The 24,988-nt window shown below is 40.6% G+C and overlaps 2 protein-coding genes across 2 annotated transcripts; one reads left to right on the top strand and one right to left on the bottom strand.

Moving 5' to 3' along the window:
* Window positions 1-559: 559 nt before the first annotated feature.
* LOC114434945 (syntaxin-binding protein 3-like) lies at window positions 560-10,150 on the bottom strand. Its single transcript, XM_028404414.1, has 18 exons — window positions 10,022-10,150; window positions 9,330-9,379; window positions 8,702-8,783; window positions 8,392-8,468; window positions 8,231-8,303; window positions 8,046-8,146; window positions 7,532-7,677; window positions 7,018-7,111; window positions 6,601-6,725; window positions 6,407-6,505; window positions 6,264-6,321; window positions 6,106-6,171; window positions 5,829-5,909; window positions 5,210-5,345; window positions 4,877-5,079; window positions 3,368-3,453; window positions 1,255-1,403; window positions 560-1,166 (listed from the first exon to the last, which is right to left on the bottom strand). The coding sequence occupies exons 1-18, from the start codon at window positions 10,065-10,067 to the stop codon at window positions 1,063-1,065; spliced, it is 1,776 nt and encodes a 591-aa protein (XP_028260215.1). The 5' UTR covers window positions 10,068-10,150; the 3' UTR covers window positions 560-1,062.
* A 1,158-nt stretch (window positions 10,151-11,308) lies between these two features.
* LOC114434889 (fibronectin type III domain-containing protein 7-like) lies at window positions 11,309-17,358 on the top strand. The gene is made up of 14 exons (XM_028404340.1): window positions 11,309-11,443; window positions 11,553-11,568; window positions 11,694-11,954; window positions 12,269-12,538; window positions 13,291-13,551; window positions 13,693-13,956; window positions 15,025-15,279; window positions 15,362-15,619; window positions 15,715-15,969; window positions 16,074-16,328; window positions 16,417-16,674; window positions 16,795-16,824; window positions 16,945-16,982; window positions 17,270-17,358. Exons 1-13 carry the CDS (start codon window positions 11,390-11,392, stop codon window positions 16,974-16,976), a joined length of 2,469 nt encoding a protein of 822 aa, XP_028260141.1. The 5' UTR covers window positions 11,309-11,389; the 3' UTR covers window positions 16,977-16,982; window positions 17,270-17,358.
* Window positions 17,359-24,988: the final 7,630 nt, after the last annotated feature.

The following is a 24,988-nucleotide window of genomic DNA, read 5'->3' as shown; positions in this document are numbered from 1 at the left end:
TTATATACAGTATATATTTTGTTTTATTGCAACAAAAATAACATTTAATGTCCTAGTTTAAAACTCACTACAAACAAGCCTAAGTGTTCTCATGTTTAATTATGTTTATCTCTAGTAAGCTCTCATGATAACATAATAAAACATGATACCTGTACAGGCATCATGTTTGTGTTTTGAAGAATCAAGAGAGATTAGATCACGGTGAACTAACCCTGCCACGTGGCTGCAACTCAAATGCTAAGAAAACACTCATTTTTAATCACAGAATAATTTTTACAAATCTCAGGCTTTAACTTTTAAGTTATTAATAATTTTCTACAAGTATGATGAACTGTTGGCCCAGTGATCCCTCTCATATTTAGTCTTTAGTCAAACAGGATATACATTAAGTTCTCCTTTCTGTACTGTGTTTAGTCTCAAGAATGTAGTTAAAGATCTAAATGGTTGTAACTGTAGAAGTAGGCCAGCTGTGATCTAGAGCATCAAAGCTTCATAGCTTCATAACATCCTCCCATTAAATTCACCTATTGTCAGTTTAGCAGGAAACCAGAAGCACAACTTTGAACCAATGTATCCATTTATTAGTCAGTTGTTCAATCCAAGTAAAATATTTCATGTTAAAAACACTCTTCAAATTATATAAAGAGTTTATAAACAAAGGTGAAATCAGCAGGAAGTCAGTGCTTACATACAGTATATACATCAGCTTTGTGCTACCTTCCTCCATTATTCTGTCTGAATATTCTCCCAGGGGCCCTTTTAACATGTAACATTATCTGCTCTATTATGGACAAAGGCAAACACAAATAGGCTGGTTAGAAGATTTTTACATTAATGCTCTATATAGGTTGAGGTGAATTAACTTTTAAAATGATCCATGTCACCAAATCAGGCAGTTAGTTCTCGGTGACCAAGTTAAAAGTGAATGTACCTTCATACCTACAACTATAAATGTGCACCAGGTTTGAAAAGGCATAAGGATGAATACGGAGTAAATTCCCTTCAGTTTTCCAGTCAGGAAGTTGAGTGCATTGTGCTAGGTGATATGAAGGGCCAGAATTCTCAAGCGTTGCTCCTTTCCTCAATAGTAAAGGTTTCCATCGGGCCTTTGCTCAGAGCCTTGATATCATTCAGGAGACTGGTTGGGGTCAAAATGTGGGAAGACCCTGAAAAACAAATGACAAAAGAAGCTTTAGATTCCTAATGTAATTCTGAGCAGTTCCAGCAGGGGGCGCAAAAGAGCTTTACACTCACCAATGATGACCTCGCAGGACTTCACAGCCTGGGTGACCTCATAGGCGCAGCGCATCTCAGAAAAGGTGACCCCTCCAATGATAAAGACGATGAGACGTGCACCAGACCGGCGCTCGTCCTGAGAGCTGGCTTTGTGCTTCTGGCGGGCGCTGTGGAACAGAACAGGGCATCATTTCTTTGGAAAAACAAATTGTCGCTAAGATTGTTGATGAAGATTCTCAGTCATCCAGGTCATCATACATAGAGAAGATTGAAGCAAGGCGTCTGGACTTGTAGAGTTTTCTTGAAAAGACCTCTAGGAAACTGGCAGACTACAGGACTCACCTACGCTTCAGCCTGAGATGCAGACAGGAAAAGTTAACCCCTAACAGCCTACGTCTCGGATCCACCGTCAAGGGGCACAGAGCAGACACCATCCTGCAGTAAGCCCAGCTCCTCAACGAAAGGATTAGACAGATCAACTTCACCATAGACGCTCTCATGGTCACCACGGAGCAGACAAGATCACAGCTTGCCGCCCTCCTACCCAGCGAAGTCATGGATGAAGTCATCAAACTGACTAAAAAAGTCCAGACGGCACAGCACACCAGGGGTAAGGAACGACAAAAACGCAAATTCCATAAACTGAAAACTGTTTTCTCTGTTAAAAATGCAGCTGACCTACACACATGGAGGAGGGAAGACCACTCACCGCCACAGCAGGACACCCAGGACAAATGGGTAAAGAACCTTTCTGACAGACAACTGAGCCAGCCGGAAAAAGAAGTGTTGGCCAAAGGACTCAACTTTGCCATCTCTCCAGAGCAGATTCCAGTGGTGGACCTCATCACAGCCACAGAGTCATCAAGAACAACAACCTGACAGACACAGAAGCTGAACAACTCCGCTTGAAGGTCACAGCCACACTCTCCACTGCTAAAGCACCGACATCCAACCTCTCCATTGATGAAAGGAAGGCCCTGATCGCACTACAGAAAGACCGGGACATCACCATCTTATCAGCAGACAAAGGAAGATGCACAGTAGTTCTCAACACACAGGTCTACCACTCCAAAGTGACAGATCTGACCTGCTGGACCTCTGCCTGGCCACCACTTATTTCCAGTACAATGGGAACCTTTACAGACAGAAGCACGGCTGTGCGATGGGATCACCTGTGTCTCCTATTGTGGCCAACCTCTACATGGAAGAAGTGGAGAGAAGAGCCCTGAGTTCCTTTCCTGGAACCACCCCCACCCACTGGTTTAGATATGTGGATGACACCTGGGTCAAAATCAAGACCAATGAAGTGGAACGGTTCACAGAACACATCAACGCAGTGGACAACAACATCAAGTTCACTCGGGAGGACACCAGGCATAACAATCTAGCCTTCTTGGACTGCACAGTACATATTGAGGAGGACAGGTGCCTCAATGTGGAAGTGTACAGGAAACCCACACATACGGACCAGTACCTGTTGTTTGATTCACACCACCCACTGGAACACAAACTGGGAGTCATCAGGACCCTGCAGCACAGAGCACAAACTGTACCAACCAGCTCAGAGGGGAAGAAGAAGGAGCAACACCACATCAGGAAGGCCCTGCAAACCTGTGGCTACCCCAAGTGGGCACTCATCAAAGCCACAAAAACAAGACCCCCCAACAACAAGAAGAAGGACAACAACCGGTGGAGAAAGAACATCTCCATTCCATATGTGTCAGGAGTATCAGAGAAATTCTGCAGGATCTTCAACAACCATGACATCCCGGTCCATTTCAAACCAATGACAACACTGAGACAGAGACTGGTTCACCCGAAGGACAAGATTCCCAGGGAGAAACACAGCAATGTGATATATGCAGTCCAGTGCAGTGAGGAATGCTCTGGTACATTGGAGAAACTAAACAACCACTCCACAGAAGAATAGCTCAGCACAGGAGAGCGACCTCCTCAGGTTCAAGAAAACTCTACAAGTCCAGACGCCTTGCTTCAATCTTCTCTATGTCGCTAAGATTGTGTTGTTCTTCAGACGCTGAAGCTTTTGACATAAGACAAAAAACAAGCCCTGTGTGGATAACGTCTAGCAGAATGTTTCGATCCAGCTGTGAAATCCAGCACAAAAACTCACCTGACAGCCCCGGAGCTGTTCCAGGCAGCAGGACACTCTGACTGGTGCGGCCACTCTCTGGTGTCCAGTTTGTTCTCCACAGCATCCTGGAAGTGACAGAGTAATGTTCTGTTTAACAAAGTGTATGGCTATTCTGAACCTGGGCTAATAGGCATTGCTATAGACATTTTATAGGTATGGCTATAGGCACAGTTGGAGCAGGACAGACCAACCCTCATCCTTCGTTATAGCTAAGGATCAGTCGGTCCTACTCCAACTGTGGCTGTAGCCATACGTACAAAGTGGGAACACTCTTTGCCTTGTGTTGGTTCAGGGGTCAGGTTCTGGGTTTCAGTAAAGCACACTGTTATGGCTGTAAAAGATGATATACCAATAAAACTGTATTGAAATATAAATTTGATTTTGATACTACTACTTTAATTAAAAACTTCCTGTATTCAATAAACTCACTCCACCTTCGTGACTTTCAGTTCTATTATGATGAGTGCTCAGGCCCCAAAACAAGAACTGCTATTGCAGGGACATCACATAGGTGCAAGGGCATTACTTCTTCTAACTAAAAACTAAAGAGATCATCAAAACTGTGTTAAAATAGAGAAATCTCATATCAAACAAACATCTCAGCTGCCACATATCAAAAACAAGCCTTTTATCACAGGAAATCAGGTGCTCACGTGGTGAAGGCAACTGAGAATCATTTTTCTAGGCACGAACAGGAAAGGGAAGTGAAAATAATACAAAAGAAGGTATTCGGTTACAGCTTAGATAGAGCTGCTTCTGGGTGATTATCTTAACATGAGCACTGTTCAGATTCACTTTGTTAAGATCTTCATTCGATACTCTCCATAAAATTACCATCACATGGAATGACAGAACAGACATTCAGCGGAGCTTAGGGGGGAAAAAGACACTACAGTAAATCTTCCTCTCAGCTTCTCTTTGTTTTCTGATAACTGGATTCAGCAGCAGAGATTTAGGACCTACAAGAATTATTATTACTGACAGCTCATATAACTCAACAGACTACAAGCTCAGTGTTTTGTAGAACATCCTTTTAACAGAGGATGACTGTGACATCCTGTTTTACAACAAAACCATTTTTCCTTGCTATAGTAACTCATTTAACACACAATAAAGCACCAGAACATCAGTACAGAGGGACGTTGACACGTTAACACAAGAACGGTCTTCAGGGATCGACACACAAATGCTACCTCATTGTGCCCTATAGATGCTAAGATGCTGTCGTTAACAAAGGGCCAGTACAGTACAGAACAACACAACCTATATCTGACAGTCTATCAGATGACCTGAATCTTATAACCTCCTTTTGTGCTGTGTTCACAGTCCTGTACATAATATTTCTTACAAAGACCATCCAGAGGGGGGCCGTGTTAGCACAGTGACCTACATGAAGCTACATGTAAAGATGTAAACTTTTTTGAAAGTTTCCGGCATGGAAATGTTTGTAAAAGTGTGATCATGCAGAGACGATCTGGTTTCACTGACCTCCATCACATCTTTAATGACCGGAGTCCATCTTGAAAGGTTGTACTTCTCCTCCTGGGAACGATCCCGTCGGGTAGGTTTGCGAGAAAAGAAACTCGTTGTGATGATGGGGACACCCAGCTCTTTCCAGTTCAGGATAAACTCTCGCTCGTCCTCGATCTTCACATGCTGGATAAGTTTGCTTAAGTTTTCATCAGTTGTTCCTGTTCACATGAAACAAGAAACTGGAGTGAAAATCTCTCTTTATGACTCACTCATCAAATTAACTGTGAGCATCACAGTGAGCTTCATACTCCTGTCATCACTTAAATTAATAGGAGATTATTGCTGTACCACTGAGGCTGAAGATGTAGAGGAGCACAGCTCTGATCTTGTCGTGGGTGCTGTATGGGTGGAGCAGTACTGGCAGTAGAGTCCTCATGGGATCTTTCACCTTCACCCCATCCACATCTGATCCAACTGCAAGGTCCTGCAGAAAGATGTAAACCATAAGAAACAGCCAAGTGCTTCTGCAAATAAAAAAATGAGAGGTCCTGCTATGGTCTGATAAGGTGAGGTCTGACTCCAGAAACGTGCTCTGGAGTAGATGTGCCCTAAATCATCTATTGCATCTGTCTAAGACCAACTGAATTAAGGCAACACGTCAAGGTATTATGAAGAATTCATTAACTGTAGCCAAGAAATGCAGTTTTCCTTCCACCAACCGCAAAAGATCTGTGTTGTTATCCTAAGATTGACTTCACTGCAATTGGTAGTAGGCTAAAAACAGACATTTGCCAACAACAGCAGCTCTTCATCATATCCTCCTCAAGTTTCACAATGCTCATTTTAACATTTGTGGTCTACAAAGGCCACACCTTCATCTTTAACAGCTAATGTCCATCACACTGACATGAGGCTTTCTAGCTAAACTCTCTCCCCCTGACTTTTTAAGAGATAAGAGCAGACAGACCTGTTCAGCTTTGCAGAGTTTCTCCACGTTGTTTGAGAAATGTTTCATGCAGTCCTCAGCCAGCTGCAGATGAACTGTTTTCTAGAAGTCCCACAGAGAGTTAGGAAGTTAAGAAATGAAAACCACATAACATGCACCACACCCAACCACAACATAATTATCACTTTATAATAACTACCTGGAAAAAAGTATGAGCATGTTGGTCCTAAAACCGCTGGCAAAACACATCCATGGAAAGGTTTCACAGCTATCAAAAATGTATCATTCTACTTCATACCTCTGTAAGTTGTTTACGGAATGCGGGCATCTTCTTCATCATTTGGGCCAAATTGCTAATTGTGATCTGGAATAAAAGCAAAAAAAATGTTTGCTTAACATTTGAAATATAACAGTTCCAGAGATCAGTGAAGCACACAAACAGAAACGGCGCTGTACCTTCCCATCTGGCTGTTTCTTGCTAGCAGAAATTTCCTTCACCATCTTAGGGATTTGTCTATTGCAGTAGAACAACAAGGTTAACCTAAGCGTGAGGAGAAAAGGAACAGGATACCACCGCCCCTAAGGTGTCGCACACTTACTCTGAGACCTCAGCTATGTGCTTGTGGCGGAGCTTGACCCAGAGCATGTCGTCCTCATTCAGCAGGGCCTGCTTTTCTGAGCCGTCTTTGGACTTGTACCTAGCCACCACAGAAACATACAGATAATAAGAACACCGACATTTCAAAAATAGTTCTGTCAGAGAAGACTGAAGATACACTGAAGTTTAAATTACGTGTAGGTGTCATTTTGGATATCAACAAGGTCGTAGGCCATGGCTTGGTACGTCAGCTCGTGCAGGATGGGGCTCACTGGGTCTAATCCTCTTTCCACAATCAACAGCTGGGCCTGTGTCTTTCCCTGGTGATAGCAAAGATAAAGGGATTTAACACTTGTTTATATAAAAACACCAACTACCGTTTGACATGTGTCCTTTTCTTCTTTGTGACACTGCTTAACTGCTACAGAGAAACTTTTCCTCTTTTAAGTTTTGGTAAAAAGCAACAGCAGCTTCATCCGCTCAGAGTAAAGGAGGGAATGTTCGGTGTAATATCAGTGAAACACAATGCTGTATTTTCAGGTTTTCTTTTTTACTCCCAGGGCTTAGACTGGTGTTTATTCTGTCAACATGCTTTGTTAGCAGGAGTCTCACCTTCTTCTTACCACTGTCATCCAGCTCATAGTGTTGGGCCAGCTTGTTGTCCACCAGCTCTGCAAGGATTTTGGCATTCTCCATGCTGCTGTCTCTAGTCGACGATGTGAAGTAAAATGAATTATTATTTAGTCATTTACAGTCAGTAACTTGATACCTCTGGCACAAGAATTTCCTTCGGGATTAATAAAGTTTTATCTTATCTTAATCTCATGTGGTGCCAATTAACCACATTTAAACAATTTATTTCTCTGAGCATTCATTCACAGATATCATATTTATTATTAATAAAGTTATTTCTATTCATTTTCAATTTCAATTGAAAAACAGTAAGAAATGTCTAAAAGTATTAGCAAAGCACTATATCCATCACTTTAAATACAAGTGATACCAACCACTTCTTCCACAGTCCACAGTTGGATGACACAATCTAACCTCTTTTCATAGAAGGTTTCACTCTGCTTGAGGGCTAAGGTGTGCTGTAAGCTCAGAAACTAAACCTTCTGTGGCTTACTTCTTGTATCTGACACCCGGGTACTCGTCCAACGTGGCGCAAAGCGTGACAAGCTGGTCTGCAAGTGTGTCCAGTGTCTTCTTTTTGTCCTGGCTCTTGGGACTGTATATGTTTTTGAAAGCATCAGGATTATCACATGTGAACACCTAAACAAATCAAAACAGACGTGTAAAAACATGGAAGTATATTACAAAATAGCACATTATTACTATTTTTAATCTATAAAATCCTTGACCTTCCTCCTCCCTTGACTTAATTTAGGAACATTAACAGAAATCTCAAACTTGACAACATTGTTTCGTACAAAATACAAATAGCAATTAGCAGTCGCTGTTCCTATGCAACTAGAGTAACAACAAGTAAGTAACATTTTTTTTTAAATCTCTTCCTGTCAACAATTTACCAAGCACTAACATTTTCTCTTTGCTAACTTCACAGTCTGGATAAAAAGAGGAAATGAAATTACGAAACAAAAGTAAATTCAGAGTACACTTTTCAATCTGCAGCTACTCACTTGTGCCTCTTGTGGCATGAAGGACATGTTTATTTCCTTACAGACACGTATGTACTTTGCACAGTACAGCTTCATGTTGTTAAAGAGGTCATCAGGACAGTCTGTGGATCAAATTTAGTTAAAAATGGTCTATGTATTCTAGTAGATAGAAGGTAGATTCAAACAGTGAAGAAGAAGTTACTTACAGTCAGTAAAATAAACATATGCTGCTTTGTATTTGGGTTTGGTCTTAAAGTCAGCTATAAAGGCATCCACACACTATGGGGAAAAAAGGTGAGAAACGAAACAATAAAAAGGAAATTACACAAATAAATATAATACACAATGCAGCATAATAATGACAAACCTTAGCTGTTGGCGTCATGAAGTAGATGGCCTTCATTTCTGGGACAGGCTCTCTGCTTTTGTACAGATCCTCCACAACTAAACAAACAAAAAATTTCAATCTCATATTAAAAAGTGGATATAGTAAATTCAGTTCTGTGTATACAAGTGCTGAATTGTCTCAAGGCTCTTTACAGAAACCCAGAACCTGAACTCCCTTAAGAGCAACAGTGGCAAGGAAACACTCAGGTTCACAGGTATTCACATACAGACCTAAGATCTAATATCTGTGTGGCGTCACATAATAATTGTTTCACTGACGGACAACCTACTTGTTATTTTCTCTGCCATCAGGTCGGACATTTTGCAGCATGATGAGAGGAGCTTGGTGGTGAAGGGGTCCAGAATTAATATCTGTCAAGAAGATAAACTTGTTAGCGGTGAGTTAGTGTCACACTGTACTGTACTGTACTGTACTGTACTGTACTATGCAGGAAACACAACATAACAAGTAGTCTATGTTGTGTCTCAGCAGAGGTCAAGGAGGAACATCTGGTACTGCTTACTTCCAAGGTTCTGTGAGGAGGCATTCAGACCAACCTTATGTATTGATCGTTTGTTTTTGTATGCACATGTATCACATTCAAAATGTTATGATGATGATAATGTTGCTTATGTATTATTTTGTATTTAGAGTCATCTTAATTTTCATTTGTCTTTGTCTTAGTATACTTGTGTACTTTAGTTGTGTGATGGGTGTAACCTGTGTATGTGACAATAAACTTGTTGAAACTTGAATTATATGATAATGAAGACCAACACCCTTAAACACACCCTTCTAGCAACTGTTATTCCAAAAACTGAAAGTCTTGCTGGTGTTTTGAGTCACAGTACATGAGTACATGGTGAGTTTTATGCACTGTTCAGGCATTTACAATCCCAGAAAAAGTGATGACCTACCTTCCATACTTCAGATTTCCTGCAGTCTGCAATAATTGTTTCCTTAATTCCTGAAAGATACACAAAGCATGACAACAAGGACTACAGCCAGAAAACAGGATGGCACTATGAAAGCTGTACAATAAATGCTGAAGGGAGCCTGTATACTGCAGCGTGTCCAACAGGAGCACATTTTTCTGTGACACTGTTTTGGTTTTAACCACTCCACTCAGTTGGAGTGTTTAACCCCTTTCTTTAACTTCTACTAAAACCAGCCTTCTCTTTAACACTTTAACAAATCTTAACATTAACCATAACACGGCACCACAAACGTCATTGGCAGCAGCTAGCTGTTTGTGTTAACATTAGCTCATCCGTGTTTACTAGCGTTAGCCTGCAAGAATGAGGTGGGGCCCCGGGTAATGGAAAGTGACCTCACCCTGCATATTCTCACCCAAACTTTGTTACAAGAACCAGTACAGTTGTGTGAAATAACAGTGCCATATCAATTTTTAATCTGGTGTTGCTTGCTATATCGATTCTTTCCCTCATTCAAGTTTGTACACTTCCGTTGAAAGAAAATTAGCAGGCTGGAAGTGGACGTGAATTCAGAGTACACAGTCACAAAGGAAGAAGCTAAGAGTTGAATTACTAACAAACTCTCACACTGTTTCACAAGTACAACAAATGCTCTGCTGTCAGAGTGAACTTACTTTTCCAAACTATTCTTTTCAACCCGTGATCAGACCCCGCTGCCATCTTGTTTTTTTCCTCTGCGCCTCTTCCTGTGTCGGTCCTATGTCCCTTGACTCTGACGTCATTCGCGTCAGCAAGTGTGCGACGGAGAGCAGCTGTAGTTTTTTTAAACATCAGGTTTAAAACTGATGTTTTCAATCTACACAGGTGGAAAAAGTAATAAGATGTTTACTTACACAAAGGGAGTATTGCATGATATGACCTCTGCGCCTCTTCCTGTGTCGGTCCTATGTCCCTTGACTCTGACGTCATTCGCGTCAGCAAGTGTACGACGGAGAGCAGCTGTAGTTTTTTTAAACATCAGGTTTAAAACTGATGTTTTCAATCTACACAGGTGGAATTACTAAGACGTTTACTTACACAAAGGGAGTATTGCAAATTTTATAAAAATACTCTGTTACAAACAAATTTAATCAAAGAATTTAAGTATTATGAGTATTATAAACAACTGGCATTAAATATTGTAGCTGACTCCTATATGCTGTCAGGTGACCTACTTTATTTTAAAGCAGTTCATTCAAGTTGAATTCTTTCCCTTTGCTAGACATAGGTCCATGTTTATTTACTTGATGTTGATGTCTCTAGGTGATAATAATGTTAATTAAATTATTATTCAGTCATTTACAGTCATGGATGATGTCATATTGTTCATATCATGGAAACTGCATGCAAACTGAGAAGCTTCAGCTACAGACTCCTGCAAGCCCGCTGTTGTAAGGAACAGTACAGGAAGTCATTCATGCCATCCGCCATCATACTCTATAACTCATCTGTGACTGTCAGAGCTGTGCTCAAGTGCAATTCAACCTTCTTAAGTTATATTAACTGGATATTTATGTTCATATGTAAGACCTAAGATATGTTGTGTAAAACACAAAAAGCAAATACAATGTGAGACTTCTGACTTACTAACTTTAAATGATGTCACAATTCTTTTTTTTTTTAAAGTAAACTTTTTTTTAACATATTTTCTCAGGTTAGGCTTCCTTGTAGAGTATCTTTTTGCAGCCTCTAGCATGGGGAAGTCCAGCTGCTGGAGGTGCAGTGTACATGACTGTATCCATGAATATAAAGTATCATGTCCATAGCTACAGGTGTTTTCTTCTCATGCAAGTCAACCTACACCTTCCCCAAGGTGCATCTCTACACTTCAGCGTGATTGGGTATTTGTCCCTCAGTGGGAGGGGCTAGATGCAGGTATTTCAAGGTACACAGACACCACCTATGTTTAAGAAAAGAAAAAACTGTTAGAGAGAGGTGCTGTTAAAAATATAGACCGTTAAAGAGTGTGAAGCAGAATAAAAGAGTTTCCACAGGCAAAAAACATGGGTACTGTGAAGCGGCTGGTAATTTTTGCCTTAATGTGCATCTGCTTACAGGTAAGGTGATAGAGCTGTTAAATTCTGTAGATGTTAAATTCACATTTTAACTTTGTATATCAAATCATTATCTTATGACACTTATGATACTTCTCTTATAAATTTGCAGGCTACAGCAGGATCAGGTAGTTTATATATTTTTTTACCATATGTATGTTTTATTCTAGTTATATAACAGCATGTTGCTTTGTTGATTCATGTGTAAAAGTATAATTTATTCTCATTACTCTTCTTTATTTGCTCTTGTCAGACATCCAAGCCTCTGTATTCTCTGCATCATCCAAGACTGTGATTCTCAGATGGACCAAATACCCTGGAGCCGCCTCATACCAGATCTCTGTCACCTCCACAAGCTCACCGGACAACCCCATCGCTTTTGCTACATATGGTCCAAACACAGTGATGGGTTCCATCAACACTCTGTCCCCGAACATCAAATATAACTTCACCATTAAAGCTCTGGACGTGTCCCAAGGAACACTGAGCACAACGACTATCGAGGCATTAACAGGTGAGATTCACCTCTCTCTTATTCTTTTGTTTTAAAGTTAAAACAAATCTAATTAGATACCGTGTATTCTGGTATGTACTAACATGATTAAGAAAGTTTGTAAAGCCCAGTTAAAGCTCCTTTGTAATTTACATTTTATTACAATTAAAATGTAAAGTAGATGCAGTTGCGTGTCTACACTGAGCAGAGGTGTCATATTCCAGGCTAAAACAATGACTGAAGCCCCACACTGGCCTGTTTTGAAACCCTTAAAATTCAAAGACTCTGATGTAATATCTAACAACATGATAATCACAGGTTTATGTGTATTCTAGCCCCTGAAGTGATGGATCCCGTCCACACAGTGAAGTCAAAAGACAGCACAACCTTGATGGTGACGTTTAACTTGCAGAGTGGTGCAACTTCGTACATCATACGTATCCAGAACAGCAACGGCTTCTTCAGAGAAGACACTGTGTCCACACCAGGCGTCTCACAGGCTGAGATCCGGTCCCTCATGGCGTACACCGAGTATGAGCTCAGCATCATGTCTGAGAACAGCGCAGGCCGCAGCCAGCCATCTCTTCCAGTGACTGCAAAGACAAGTATTGTTGTATAATAATTATTCCTCTACACATTTTCCTATACCCCACAGCTGAAAAACAAAACCTTACAATTCAGTGGAAAAACGCAGCCACGGGCTGTTTAAATGAGTCACACCTTTATTGAGAAACACAGTGTGCTTTTCTCATCAGTGCAGAGGTCATTTGATCTGCCCTATTGTCCCACATCAGAGCCACGACATACCGTGCAGCGAGTGAATGTATGCACACAACATCCAGGCAAATCCAGGTTTATCTTACTCAAGAAATGAATCAGCGTGCCTCAGGGCCTTTCCTGTATATAGGCAGTAACTGATCTTCTCGGTATCAAACACAAAGAGCTGACCTTAACCTGAGTACACAGTCCTTCACCTCCACTCCCAACCCAGGGGGAACATCTGATTCTCCAGAGTCAAAATGCAATTTGAAGTTTCAATGTTTTTCACATTTGGCATTATGGATCTTTACGTAGTCAAATGTTTTTTGTGTTTGGCTCCTCCTATCATCCCCTCTCGATAATTGTGTATTTGTTTTTAGATCTTTATTATTCCCCGAAGAAGTACAAAGCAGATCAAGAGTTATCAATTCACTTTTGCAACTTTTTATGCAAAAATACACAGTAGATGCAATTTTACTCTATTAAATATTACATTTATCCATATAAATGTAATATTTATCCATAATCAGAGTCTAGACAGGTTGGTAATCTGTGTTTCTCTGTGATTTTAAATTTACAAACACTGTCTTCTCCGCAGTTTTGCCTCCTCCTAATTTCTCCACCTCGTCACCGAGCAACGACAGCATCGCTGTGTCCTGGGCCCCTGTTGCTCCTGCCGCCCAGTACACCGTGTCACTCTTTGACTATTCCTTGAACACTATCACCAAGTACAACACCTCAGACACCAATTTGGTCATCTCCGGCCTGAGGGCCGGTGCACTGTATGCCATCAAGGGTTTGGCTTGGGACCCTGAGGGCCGAGAGGGAGAGAGCAGTTTGTACGTGAACCAGACCACGAGTAAGGAGGCTTTGAGACACTTCTGTCTGTGATTTTACATTTTACTACAACACATGAGATAATGCTTAATCTATGTTCACAGAATCCTATTTTAATCTCAAATCTTTGTCCTTGGCTGGATGATGTTTTGCTTTTAAACAGGACCTCCAACACCATCTTCTGTCAATGTGTCTGTGGTGATAAGCCAGGCCGTGGCCGGGCTCTCTGTGTCCTGGGAACTCGACCACAACGTTTATGGACCCATTGTGTACCAAGTCATAAGTAACCACAACCTCACCTGCAACACCACGTCCAAATCCTACACCCTGTCTCCAGTGGGCTGCGGGAAGGTGCACGCCATCCAGGTCACTGCTTCAAACGAGGCCGGGCCCAGCTACCCCTCTGACCCTGTGGTCTTCATCACCTGTGAGTAGGATATGAATGTGTCAACAGTAAATAGATTCTGTTTCTACCAGAGAACCTGGCAGCAGAGCTTTCTGTGGAAATAACATTAGAAGTAACAACGGTTTTCTGTATTTTTTAGGCATAAAATAGTCATGCCATCCATTAATCCATTAACAATGTAAAATAGGACTTCATCCACATTTCTCATTACAGCTACCAAAAGTACATAGCTAACATCTTCCTTGTTTTTTTTTCCTTGACTTTTGACAGCAAAGGATTCACTACAGGTTACTATCTCTCCAGTACAGCAGTCGCCTTCGCAACTTGGAAACCAAACAAACATTCAAACATTTGTTTGGTTTAACATTAGATTTACACTCCAGAGAGATTCACATGTTGCTGAAGAAGCATCAGCACCACAGACTGATACACAGCAGTCCTGGTGTTACACTGTATTCTATGGTGATCTAAAAAAAACACATTTAAGGAGTTTTTGAACCACAGTTGGTCTGACCCATCACCTAGGACCTCCTGCTAGGGGCATTAAGCCCCTGACAATATAGCTCCTAGGACCATCCAGGCACTCAAACTCCTCCACCCCGGTAAGGTGGCAGTTCAAGGAAAAGCTAAAGAAAAAGCTAAAAGTCAGACCTGGGAGGTGTTTGGAGAGGTTGTGGAGGAGGACTACTACTGTTACTGTGAATATTTTTACATTCTAGGGGGCGCTGCAGAGACATTTGGCCACACCCGCATGTGGCTATAGTGTCAACCTGCGATGTTTGCTAGGATACATTTTTGGGCAAAATTTAGTGACTTTATGTGCACGTTCAGGGGTCAAATTAACACTTTAGGGGAAAAAAGGGAAAAATTAGTATTGTAATAATACAAATATTTCTTTCCATTACAATAGGGCCTTCACACCACTCAGTGCTCGGAGAAAGTCAAAAAAGGCCAAATTTACCTGCTGCCTGTTTTTGCCAGATTTGTCATCAATTCATTGGTGTAACCCTGGCAATAATTATAATGCAAGTGATAAGTCACACAGTGGAAGTAACTGGATGTGTGCTGTCCTGTGTCCTGTGCTGTCAGTCCCCTGTCCACCAGAGTCTCTGGCTCTTGTGGAGTCATCAGAAGGAAACTGCACGCTGACATGGAACACAGTGCCCTATGCTGACAGCTACGTGGCCTTCATCAAGAGTGGCGGCGGCAGTGAGAGAACGTGCAACACCACCAGCAACAACTGCACCTTCTCCTGCCAGTGTGGCTACACATTTCTGATGTCTGTGTTTGCATTAAACCAGGCTGGTAGCAGCCCCGAAGGACACGTCCTCAACTACACCACCTGTAAGTGACAGCAGAGGTGACATGTTTTCTTCTCTTCCTGATTATGATCATTTAATGTGTGTGTTCCTGCTGCGTGTTTCAGTACCATGTTGCCCAGAGGACATGTCCGTCACCACCGTGAGCACTGACACTCTAGAGATCATGTGGAACCCCTCACGAGGGGCTGAGCTGTACATGACTCGGGCCACTGACAGTTCAGATGTCATTCTGTGTAATGACACCGCACCAGTGTGCGCCCTCTCGGACCTCAGCTGTGACAGATCCTACAGCGTGGTGGTGACGCCCTGCAATGAAATCAGCGGGTGCAACTACGCTTGCAGAGCTCACACCAAAGACACAGGTAGAAAAGTACCACTCATATGATGTATGGATCCATTTTGCACTTCTGTGTATCTGTCTGTCCGCCACATCACTTCCTAACTTTGTCCCCTTCAGCTCCATGCATGCCAATGAATCTGATGCTGGACCCAAAGAATTCCTCTAGCATCACAGTCAGATGGACAGCGAACAACCGAGCAGCTACTTACGCTGTGAGTGCACAAGGAGATGGTGGCACACACAGCTGCACCACCAGTGGAAACAGCTGCAATATAACTGACCTTTCCTGTGGCTCCACCTATGAAGTCAGTGTCATAGCAATGAGCAATGCTGGCCAGAGTTTACCCAGCTACACTGACTCCTTAGAAACAGGTGAGTGAGCAAGTGGAGGCTGATTTGACCACTTTCTAATATGTTAGTCCATCATCTCTGAAAGAAAGTTTTGCTTAAATAACAATCCACGTACTGTTTTACAGAACCCTGCTGTCCAGCCAGTCTAACAGTCGAGCAGGTGACTCAGGCAGTTTCCAACGTTTCGTGGTCTCCCGCCAAAGGTGCACACTCGTTCATAACCTCTCTGACATCGCCGCGTGGCCATGCACGCTGCCACACCCAGGACTCCCACTGCCTCATGGGTTGCATCACCTGTGGCACCAACTACACTGTCACCATGGAAGCATACAGCCACAGTGGGCACATGTCCAACTGCACCTATCAGGGTTTCTCATCCAGTGAGTCCTAATGTTCTGTGAAGAAAGTACACTTTTGTTTATTGCTGTTAGGTAACAAAGTGATTTAATCACTGTGTCTTCCTCACAGGTGCATGCTGCCCATCAGGAGTAAAACTGTACAGGATGGCCAGTAACACTATGCGAGTTTACTGGCGCAGCACAAGCAGCAGTCACAGCTCCATCACAGAGATGACGGGCAGCAGTAACTACACCTGCACTGCGTCTCCAGGAGAGAACAGCTGTGACCTTGGTAACGTCCAGTGTGGGGATGTTTATAGTGTAGTGGTAGCACCACTGACACCAGAGGGCAACAAAGTCCAGTTCTGCCCTCAGAGGCTCTACTCAGGTATGCAGATAAAATAACTTTTATCCATTATCAAGTTTTAGGCAAACATGGATTAAAAATGTAATTGAAGTAAAAATACAGTGAATACAGGTGACCACATGACTTTTCTGCTTCTTTTAGTCACTTGTGTAGGGGACACCATTGGCACAGGTGAGCATGTTACCTTTCTGAAATTTTAATCTGCCTAAGTGTTTATGTTACTGAGATTTGTAGCAATACTATTGGCAAAACATTTTACATATTAAATATGACTTTCAATATTTTCTCCAGTGATATACAGAGGAAAAAGAAGTGTGGAATAGCACATGGTATGTAAATATGGTATGGCTGGTGTGTAGTTAAATAATGCTTTAAGAATGCCTATAACAATAATAAAACACTGTATTAATTAATATTACATTTTTAAAGTTGCACTATAGGATAAAGACAAACATTTATATCTTTTATGAAGACATAATAACATTTAGTGCATGCCGAATTTTTGGCCAGTCTGAAACTGTGTGTGTCTCCCCCTAGTGGCCACAGTACATGACTTTCAGTATAAACATCAAACAGTCATTTTTCATTTTTTGTCTTTGCCACATGTCTTCCACAGATATAACCTCCTCCTCTTCTCCTGCTGCATCACCCCTGCCTCACTAACAGAAGACTTTAGCCAAATTACGTTGGTGAAAAAAGAAAAACAAATGTCTGTAAAATGATTAAATGAGGTTTTATATATTATTGCTTGAGGAAAAGCTCCTCTGTACCCTCAACATTTTTGATCAAGCATTACAAAAATATCACAAAAATAGATTAGCTTTTAACAAGAGACCTAAAATCCTGATCTTAAAATTGAAAATGTTTCTTGTGAAAACTAAATCCAAATTTATTGGGTTAAAATCAATTAAATAAATGATGTAAGAATAAATCAACTGACAAAAACAGAAACAATGAAATATGAAACATGTTGCCCATTCTTTTAAGAATTGACCAAAATTAAATTACTTTTGTTTTTCTAGCTCCAGCCCTAAGTAGGAGGCCTCCTGATAAAATCTCAGGATGTATTCAAATGTTTAAAATATGCATCACTGTGTAAACTTGATGCATATTTCACTTAATAAAGAACTGCCAGCATCAGGCGTTGTGTTTGTGGTTTGTTTCACATGGTAACAAGTGACATTTGAAACAATAGTATTATAAGTATTCCATGCTGACATTTGTCTGCTAAATCCTCATGTTGCACTGTGAAATTCCTACAGTAGCCCATTAAGGACAAAACAAACAGAAGACCTTTTATAACTTCACACCAACTCACACAGGTTCATTTAGGGAGAGAGCATAAAGTTGAATGCAATCAAGACTTTCACCACTAGATGCCAATAAACTTGCAGACTAGATATCTTTATCCACAGGTTTTTTTTTTGATCTGCTGTCCATACAGTGACAAGAAGCACTGAGCTCACTAAGCTCTGGTTTAGAGTTCAGATTGATTGGTGACAGTGGCACAGAGGAGAACACTAAGAAAACTTCTGGCTATTGTGGACGATGCCAGTCATCCTCTGCACACTGTCATCAGCGCTCAGAGGAGCCTGAACAGTCACAGGCTGCTCCTCCCCAAGAGCAGGACCAACAGACTCAGAGACTCCTTTGTCCCCCGATCCATCAAACTTTACAACTCTGCTTTTGGTAGGAGGGGCAGAAGGAGGGAGGAGTACAGCTCACCTGATACAACACACGTGCAATAATTTATATGTGCAATAATCCATCTGTACCATTTATGCTGCTGTGCAATGTTTGTACATAATCCCTTTACATTTACTGCACTATATCACATTACCATATGTGCTGGTGTGCAATGTTTGTACATAATTCCTCTTATCTTTTATTTTTACTGTACTATATTCTATTTTATTTTATTTTATTCTATTTAACTCTTGCTCTGACTGTTGGTGTTTTTGCTGCTGGTACCCAAATTTCCCTGAGGGACCTTCCCAAAGGGATTAATAAAGTCTATTCTATTCTATTCTATTCTATTGTCCTCAGGCTGCAGCTTACTGGTACAATAAAACAAATCATTTGTATTGTTTTGGCAACTGACACCACTGTAAGTCGTTTACACAGCCGCTAGGAAAATTAACAGATAAAAGAATGTTTTTTTTTCATTCCCTCGTCTCTATCGCATCTTTACAATGAGCCAAGTGCACCTCTGAGAATAAATCTGTGCCTGGATATTTCAGTGTATTTTTTTTCCTTTTAAAAACACCCAACCACCCATTTCACAGGGCACCTGTCCCAGAAACATGTGCTGCTGAGACCTTTTTTTGATCACAGCACAAGTTTCAGTTGGCTTAAGACCCTGAAAAGACAAAAGGGATGGCTCTGGTATTATCCCCAGCACACTGTCAACAGTGTAGGTTAACGATAATAATACTGTGACACTCTGTGGGGAATTGTTGCCATTCACAGCTAAAACGTGGGACCTGATAAGCCAAAGAGATGCCATATCTCTGAGAAGGATCTTTTCACATGTTACGCAACATGCATAGAAAAACAAACAACAACAAACAACTTGGGATAGTTTATATAATATCTTCTGTAATGAAATTCACTATGTAATAAAATAATATATAGTATAATATAGTACAATTTTCTTGCATGACACACACGTGTATGTCCACCTGAATGCCCTTTGTTCTCAGATTTATGGGAAGAAACCTCCTGGAAGTTCCTGGAAGAGGTGAAGAAAATACTCATAATGAAACTTTCTTTGTGTTATTGTCAGAATTGTCATAGTTTATTTACTTATTTACGGCCATTTAATCCATATATATCATCTGTATACCCTACATTACTCTGTTCATCATCATTCCCATACAGTCTCTGGAAATCTATGTCAATACAGTACATTTCTGTAATCTGTACAAGGCAAGAAAAGCTATTTGCATTTCATGCCTTGTACTTTGCATGTGCAATGACAATAAAGCTGAATCTTATCTAATTTAATCAAAAATGATCTGAATTCATGGCAAGCTGTGAGAGATGTTTGTCGTGGTATAATGAATAATCTGATCAACATATTGATGTACTTTATTTGAGTATAACTTAATTCTGCTGCTTTCCCCTCAGTTGAGAATAGTTTTACTAACCTTGTCACTAGGGGTAATTAGGGTCAGATCTGGTAATTTCAACCCACAAGTTTCAGGTAACTGTCTGGCTAATTGACAGCAATCACTGAGCCTAATTTTACAAAGTCTATCAGCATTTAGATGATCATTTATAAATATATATATAATCAGGAAAGGCCAGATTGTCCATTGAAAAAGGTACAAGCTGATTAGAAAATAAGTCAGAAATGCCACAAATCACAATATTAAAAATTATTCAATAAATAAATTATCCATTACATCATTAACAAGTGGAGAGTTGGGTAAAGAACCGGAGGTGGAACAAGCCACCAGGTGGTAAAACAAACTTCTTTTTCTGGTGCCATTTCACTGAGGATTAGCTGCAAAGAAAAAACTAAATATTTGGAAGTGATGATTTATATATATCATTATTTTTATCTTGTCCACTGGGTTTTCACTTGAACTGTGTGCTGTGGAGTATATAAGGTCAAGAAAAATGTCTTTCATTCACGTAAATAATAATGTAGTCAATGTTGAAGTGTCAGGAACGTCCTCATTGTTTTTCTTTTAACAGTATCAAGGCTTTCTGAACTGGTTGTACTTGTCACTGACTGAACCCTACATGCCTCAGATGAGTGGGCAGCAGATTATAAAACGATCTGTATTGTCTTGAAATATCATTTTTATAAAACAGGTATTACAGACAGAACAGTGACTTGAATGACTAAGATGGGAAATTTGTGGGAAGTTGCATCATGAGCTGCTTCAATGGCTGTGACCTGTAACAGTGTCTACTTGGGCAATATCACAGCTGCCTAAAAATACAAAGAAATATCAAGGTGTTCACATCACTTGTCCTTATTCACCGGCTTTCAAAATTGCTCTTTTATTTAAGCAGGGTGGCTAAAGTTTCCTGGCAGGTCTGTGTCCCGTATCGCCTTTCATGTTGACTTCCTTTTTTTTAATTCACGTTGAGGAACCAGGAGGCGATAGCCCTTTATTCTCCTGCGATAAAGATCCTTTTCAGCCTTGCATGTAGCCTACATACAGTGAGCTTAGGGATTAGTCTATCTAGGAGGAAATTCACTTCACCTTCCATCCAAATTCAGTATCAAACACACCTTCAAAATAAGCTGATATTTCATGAAGAACGTTAGTAACAGTTAGTAACAGCTAACATGGCAGGTGTTGTAACTGCATCTAGTTAAGATGAAGTCCCAATTCCCAAGTTTACATACCTGACTTCAGTTTCAGTGGCACTTGCATCCTTTGCTTAGACGGCCCCTCCCAAAGCTTTTATCTGTTCAGTTCAGGTTATTCACTGTGTTCCCATGCATTGTTACAGGGATGGAAATAAACACATAAACATGTGTGAAGTTGCAAAATGTCTTTACAGGTTTTAATATTTACAGTAACACACGCAAGGTTTGGAAATGGTTAAAAAATCCCCTGAAACCTCTGACAGTAGAGGATAAAGAGGCAGAAAAGAAACTGTGGGCAATCTCTTCACAGTGGATAACCTGCTTTTACATGAGATGGTTACATGAGATGGGTCAGTCAAGTCAAGCTGTATGTAAACTGTTGTTTCTGAACTCTTAAGTTATCACATTGTTCTGATAAGATCAATATCGGTCAAGTGGATGAATGCGTCTATTTTCCCAGAAATATGTTATTTACTGTTTAGAAAACTAATCAAGGTGAAGTTTTTTAATTTATATTGTGTGTATTATGTATAAACAACTTTAATATTTAAAGATTATTATTCAAAATGTAGATTTACTGTGTGTATTTTTATTTTTTTTATTTTGTATTTTCATTTAATCTCTAACCTTTGTAAAAGACATATTGCTTTCTTTGCACTGAATGGATTGCTTGCTTATAATTTTATATATTTAATAATTGTATATATTTAATATAAAAGTCTCACAGATCAATCAGAACTCTATTTCACTTCTCTATGTTTGGCTGAGATCTAATGGTTAACTTTCTGCATAAGCATTTTTTTTTATAAAAATATTATATATATAAAAAAAATAAGGATAAGATGGTGTAAGATAAACTATTTAACTATTAATTAACTAATTGTTTATATAAACCCTAAACAACTTCGATGAACAGGTTAATTATGGGACAGATTTCCTTAATAGTTATACAAAACGGCAAATTATGAGAGAGAGAGAGAGAGAGAGAGAGAGAGACCATCCTGTATTCAGGTAAGTTCAACAAACTCTCATCCAGCCTTCCATCTTTCCCGCCCTCCTTCCTTCATCCCTCCCTCCTATGTTCTCAGGGCAGCTCCGACTGCCTGGGGCTGTTGGTGGGACAGTCTGTCCCCATTTGGGGAATACTGATTGGTTCCCAGGTACCTGCTAAAGCTCAAAAGAATCCAGCACACCTTTTGTATTTGACTCCCTTGTATACTAAACTAATTTTAATCCTGCTCACAATGTCAAAGATGGGATTGTGGGGAGCTATAGGCTTTTCTTTAGCTTTGGTATCTTTAACTCAGGTAAATGTAACTTTTTTTTATGATAAAAACTCTAAACTGTATATTGATTTAAAATATGTTTATCATGTGTCATTGACTGTATCATTATCTATTTACAGATACATCATAGTGCAGAAGGTAAGACAATAGGAAAATACTTATACTTAAATATTTAGATTATATATATTAGAGTAACTTCTTTAGATCAACCGCTAAAAACGTTTGTTTTCTGTCTCTCTCAGGGTGCAAAATCTTGTCAGCAACTCCCTCAGGCCCTTCATCGGTTCTGGTAAAATGGGAAAAATATCCTGGGGCAACAAGCTACCTTTTGGATATTCGAAATGCAAAGTCTCCAGATTCCACACCACCTGTAGTGGTTCCAGCTACAGAGGATGTTACTGAGAGGAACATCCAGGGTCTGAAACCAGGAATAGAGTACCTTGTGACTCTCAAAGTCTTCCTGTTCTACTATATGGGCTGTGTGACAACGGCAGTAGTTTCCACAGGTAAATTCAACATGTGTGTTGTTAGTGATGGAGGATGTTAGTTTGTGTGGGCACCATGACAACCACCCTCAGGGGTCTTATTTATATATACAAAAGTCTGGAAAACATAATTGAACATGATAGTGTGAGCTGTGCCAGAGATTTGTTCACTCAGACAGTTTGATAACTGGTTGATGCTACGATTCTCTTTCTCGCCTGCTCTTTTCTCTCAGTCCCCGACACATCACAGATTACTGAAGGTCGAGCACTGACGAGTACATCCATCTTGGTAAGATGGAGTACGGTGCCTTCAGCACAGAACTACCTCCTGCAAGTATATGCTCAGGCCAACGGGAGAATGCTCAACTTTACCTCCACCAACACATCAGCTGTGGTGTCAAACCTGCAGCCCTTCTCCAACTACGACTGCTACGTTTACACGGCTAACCAGGCTGGCCTGGGAAGCCGGAGCAAAGTGAAAACCATCACAACGTGTGAGTGACCACTTTAAATCCATTTGGTGCTTGGCATGTTGTACAGTCTTAATCTATAAAGCTGTTTGATGATACAAGTCTAATTGTTGAGTAATATTATTATTATTATTATGTACATATACAGACAAAAGATTATTATTTTTGTATGTCCTTATGGAACTGAAATATTGTTAATGCTGCATAAAATTCGTCACCAAAGGCAATCAAATGAATGTTACATAAATACTTTAATCATGGCTAGGCATCTGTTTAAGTCATTTAGAATACATGTATTTTATGTACTTTTGAGTGAACTGGCCCTTTAACATGGCTTAATGTTTCATTAGCTGTGATAGTGAGGAATAAAGTTGTAAATTATAGCTTTCTCTAAGGTTTTCTAATGTTAAATGACTTAATGAATCTCATCCCTCTGTATCCAGTGGTGCAGCCTCCAATGGGAATCACAGCAGTACAGACAGACCAGAATACAGCAAGAATAACATGGCAGCCAGTGGCAAACGTCTTGATGTACCAAGTCGTCATCCGGCTCATTAACGACCCTCTCAGCCTGCCGTCTGTGCGCAATGTTTCAGGCACCATCTTTGACTTTAGAGGCATCCTTCCATGTTCCAACTATTTGATATCAGTGTCCTCATTCAGCATGTTCCTGGTGCCGAGCGAGCCCACAAACTACACTTTCTCCACAAACAGTGAGTTGTTGTACAGCCAACCAATATCAATAACTTGGTGATTAAGATCTAGGTCAGCTATTCTCTCAGAGGCGTCCCTTTCAGACATGCAGAATATGATCCTCAGGGTAAAAAGGATTCAACCTACTTGTTGTCACGTAAACACAAAACCTGAGAAAAAATGAAATCTAAGGAGATTAAGGTGTATAAAATATGAAATGTACACTTCAGTATCAATTTTCCATGAACTCAACTTTTAAAAGAATTTCATAAAAAATTTCATATTCTTTCAGAGCTGACTCCAGTCTCATCAGTATCGGTGGACTACACCTGCTACACCAACACTGCCACAGTGTCCTGGTCGGTTGTTTTGGGGGCCGACTCCTACATTGCAACTGCGGTGGATGGAATGGAACTGAGGTGCTGTGCACGAGCCAGGGCGTGAGCTGCCAAATCAGCAGTCTGATGTGCGGCCAGAACTACGTGGTGCGTGTGACACCCGTGTCGGCAAACTGCAGGAACCTGGTCAACGCCACCTCGGCCTCTTTTCAGACTGGTGAGACACGAAAGAACAGAAAAAGACCGTGGCATGTCCTCAAGTCTATCATGTTTGTGACCCAGCCATAACCGTACAGTTTAAAATGAGGGGGATGCTTCTCCATTCAGGGAGGCTGTAGAATCAGCTGTTATTAGCAGCATGATCTTAAAAGATGCAGGCTGCCGTTGAGCTGAGCCCTGTAGTATGAGAACAAATGTTTTACCAATTATGATGGAGATACCAACCTTCTTTAAAAGTTAGCTATAAAGGGAGTACAATAAAAAAAGGATGAAAAATTATGTAGGAAAGAAATACTGAAGGAGCAACAATACGAACTAGCGAACTGTTTTATGTCAGTAACAAAGATCAAAATCAGGGAACAGAGGAACCATCTTCAAGAAACTTATTCAGTCCAGTAGCACCCTATGACCGAAGTGCCATTCACACAACACATTCAACAGGAGAGCAGTCTGTAATCAAGTCTCTAGAGGCTGCGACAGCATCATTAGCATCTTTCATTAGACTCTTGATGCC

The sequence above is a fragment of the Parambassis ranga genome, chromosome 4, assembly GCF_900634625.1.
Source record: "Parambassis ranga chromosome 4, fParRan2.1, whole genome shotgun sequence".
NCBI classification, from domain to species: domain Eukaryota; kingdom Metazoa; phylum Chordata; class Actinopteri; family Ambassidae; genus Parambassis; species Parambassis ranga.
The sequence above is the reverse complement of the archived record's forward strand: the minus strand, read 5'-3'. Positions and strand labels throughout refer to the sequence as shown.

Bases quoted from the DNA above. Each gene is read 5' to 3' on its own strand.
- LOC114434945 (XM_028404414.1), bottom strand. From the start codon at position 10,067: ATGGCAGCGGGGTCTGATCACGGGTTGAAAAGAATAGTTTGGAAAA. The intron at 7,112-7,531 runs GTAAGCCACAGA...ATCGTCGACTAG, and splicing joins CCGGGTGTCAGATACAAGAA to AGACAGCAGCATGGAGAATG. The intron at 1,404-3,367 runs GTGAGTTTTTGT...TCTGTTCCACAG, and splicing joins AACAGCTCCGGGGCTGTCAG to CGCCCGCCAGAAGCACAAAG.
- LOC114434889 (XM_028404340.1), top strand. From the start codon at position 11,390: ATGGGTACTGTGAAGCGGCTGGTAATTTTTGCCTTAATGTGCATCTGC. The intron at 11,955-12,268 runs GTGAGATTCACC...TGTGTATTCTAG, and splicing joins GACTATCGAGGCATTAACAG to CCCCTGAAGTGATGGATCCC. The intron at 15,280-15,361 runs GTAAGTGACAGC...TGCGTGTTTCAG, and splicing joins CGTCCTCAACTACACCACCT to TACCATGTTGCCCAGAGGAC.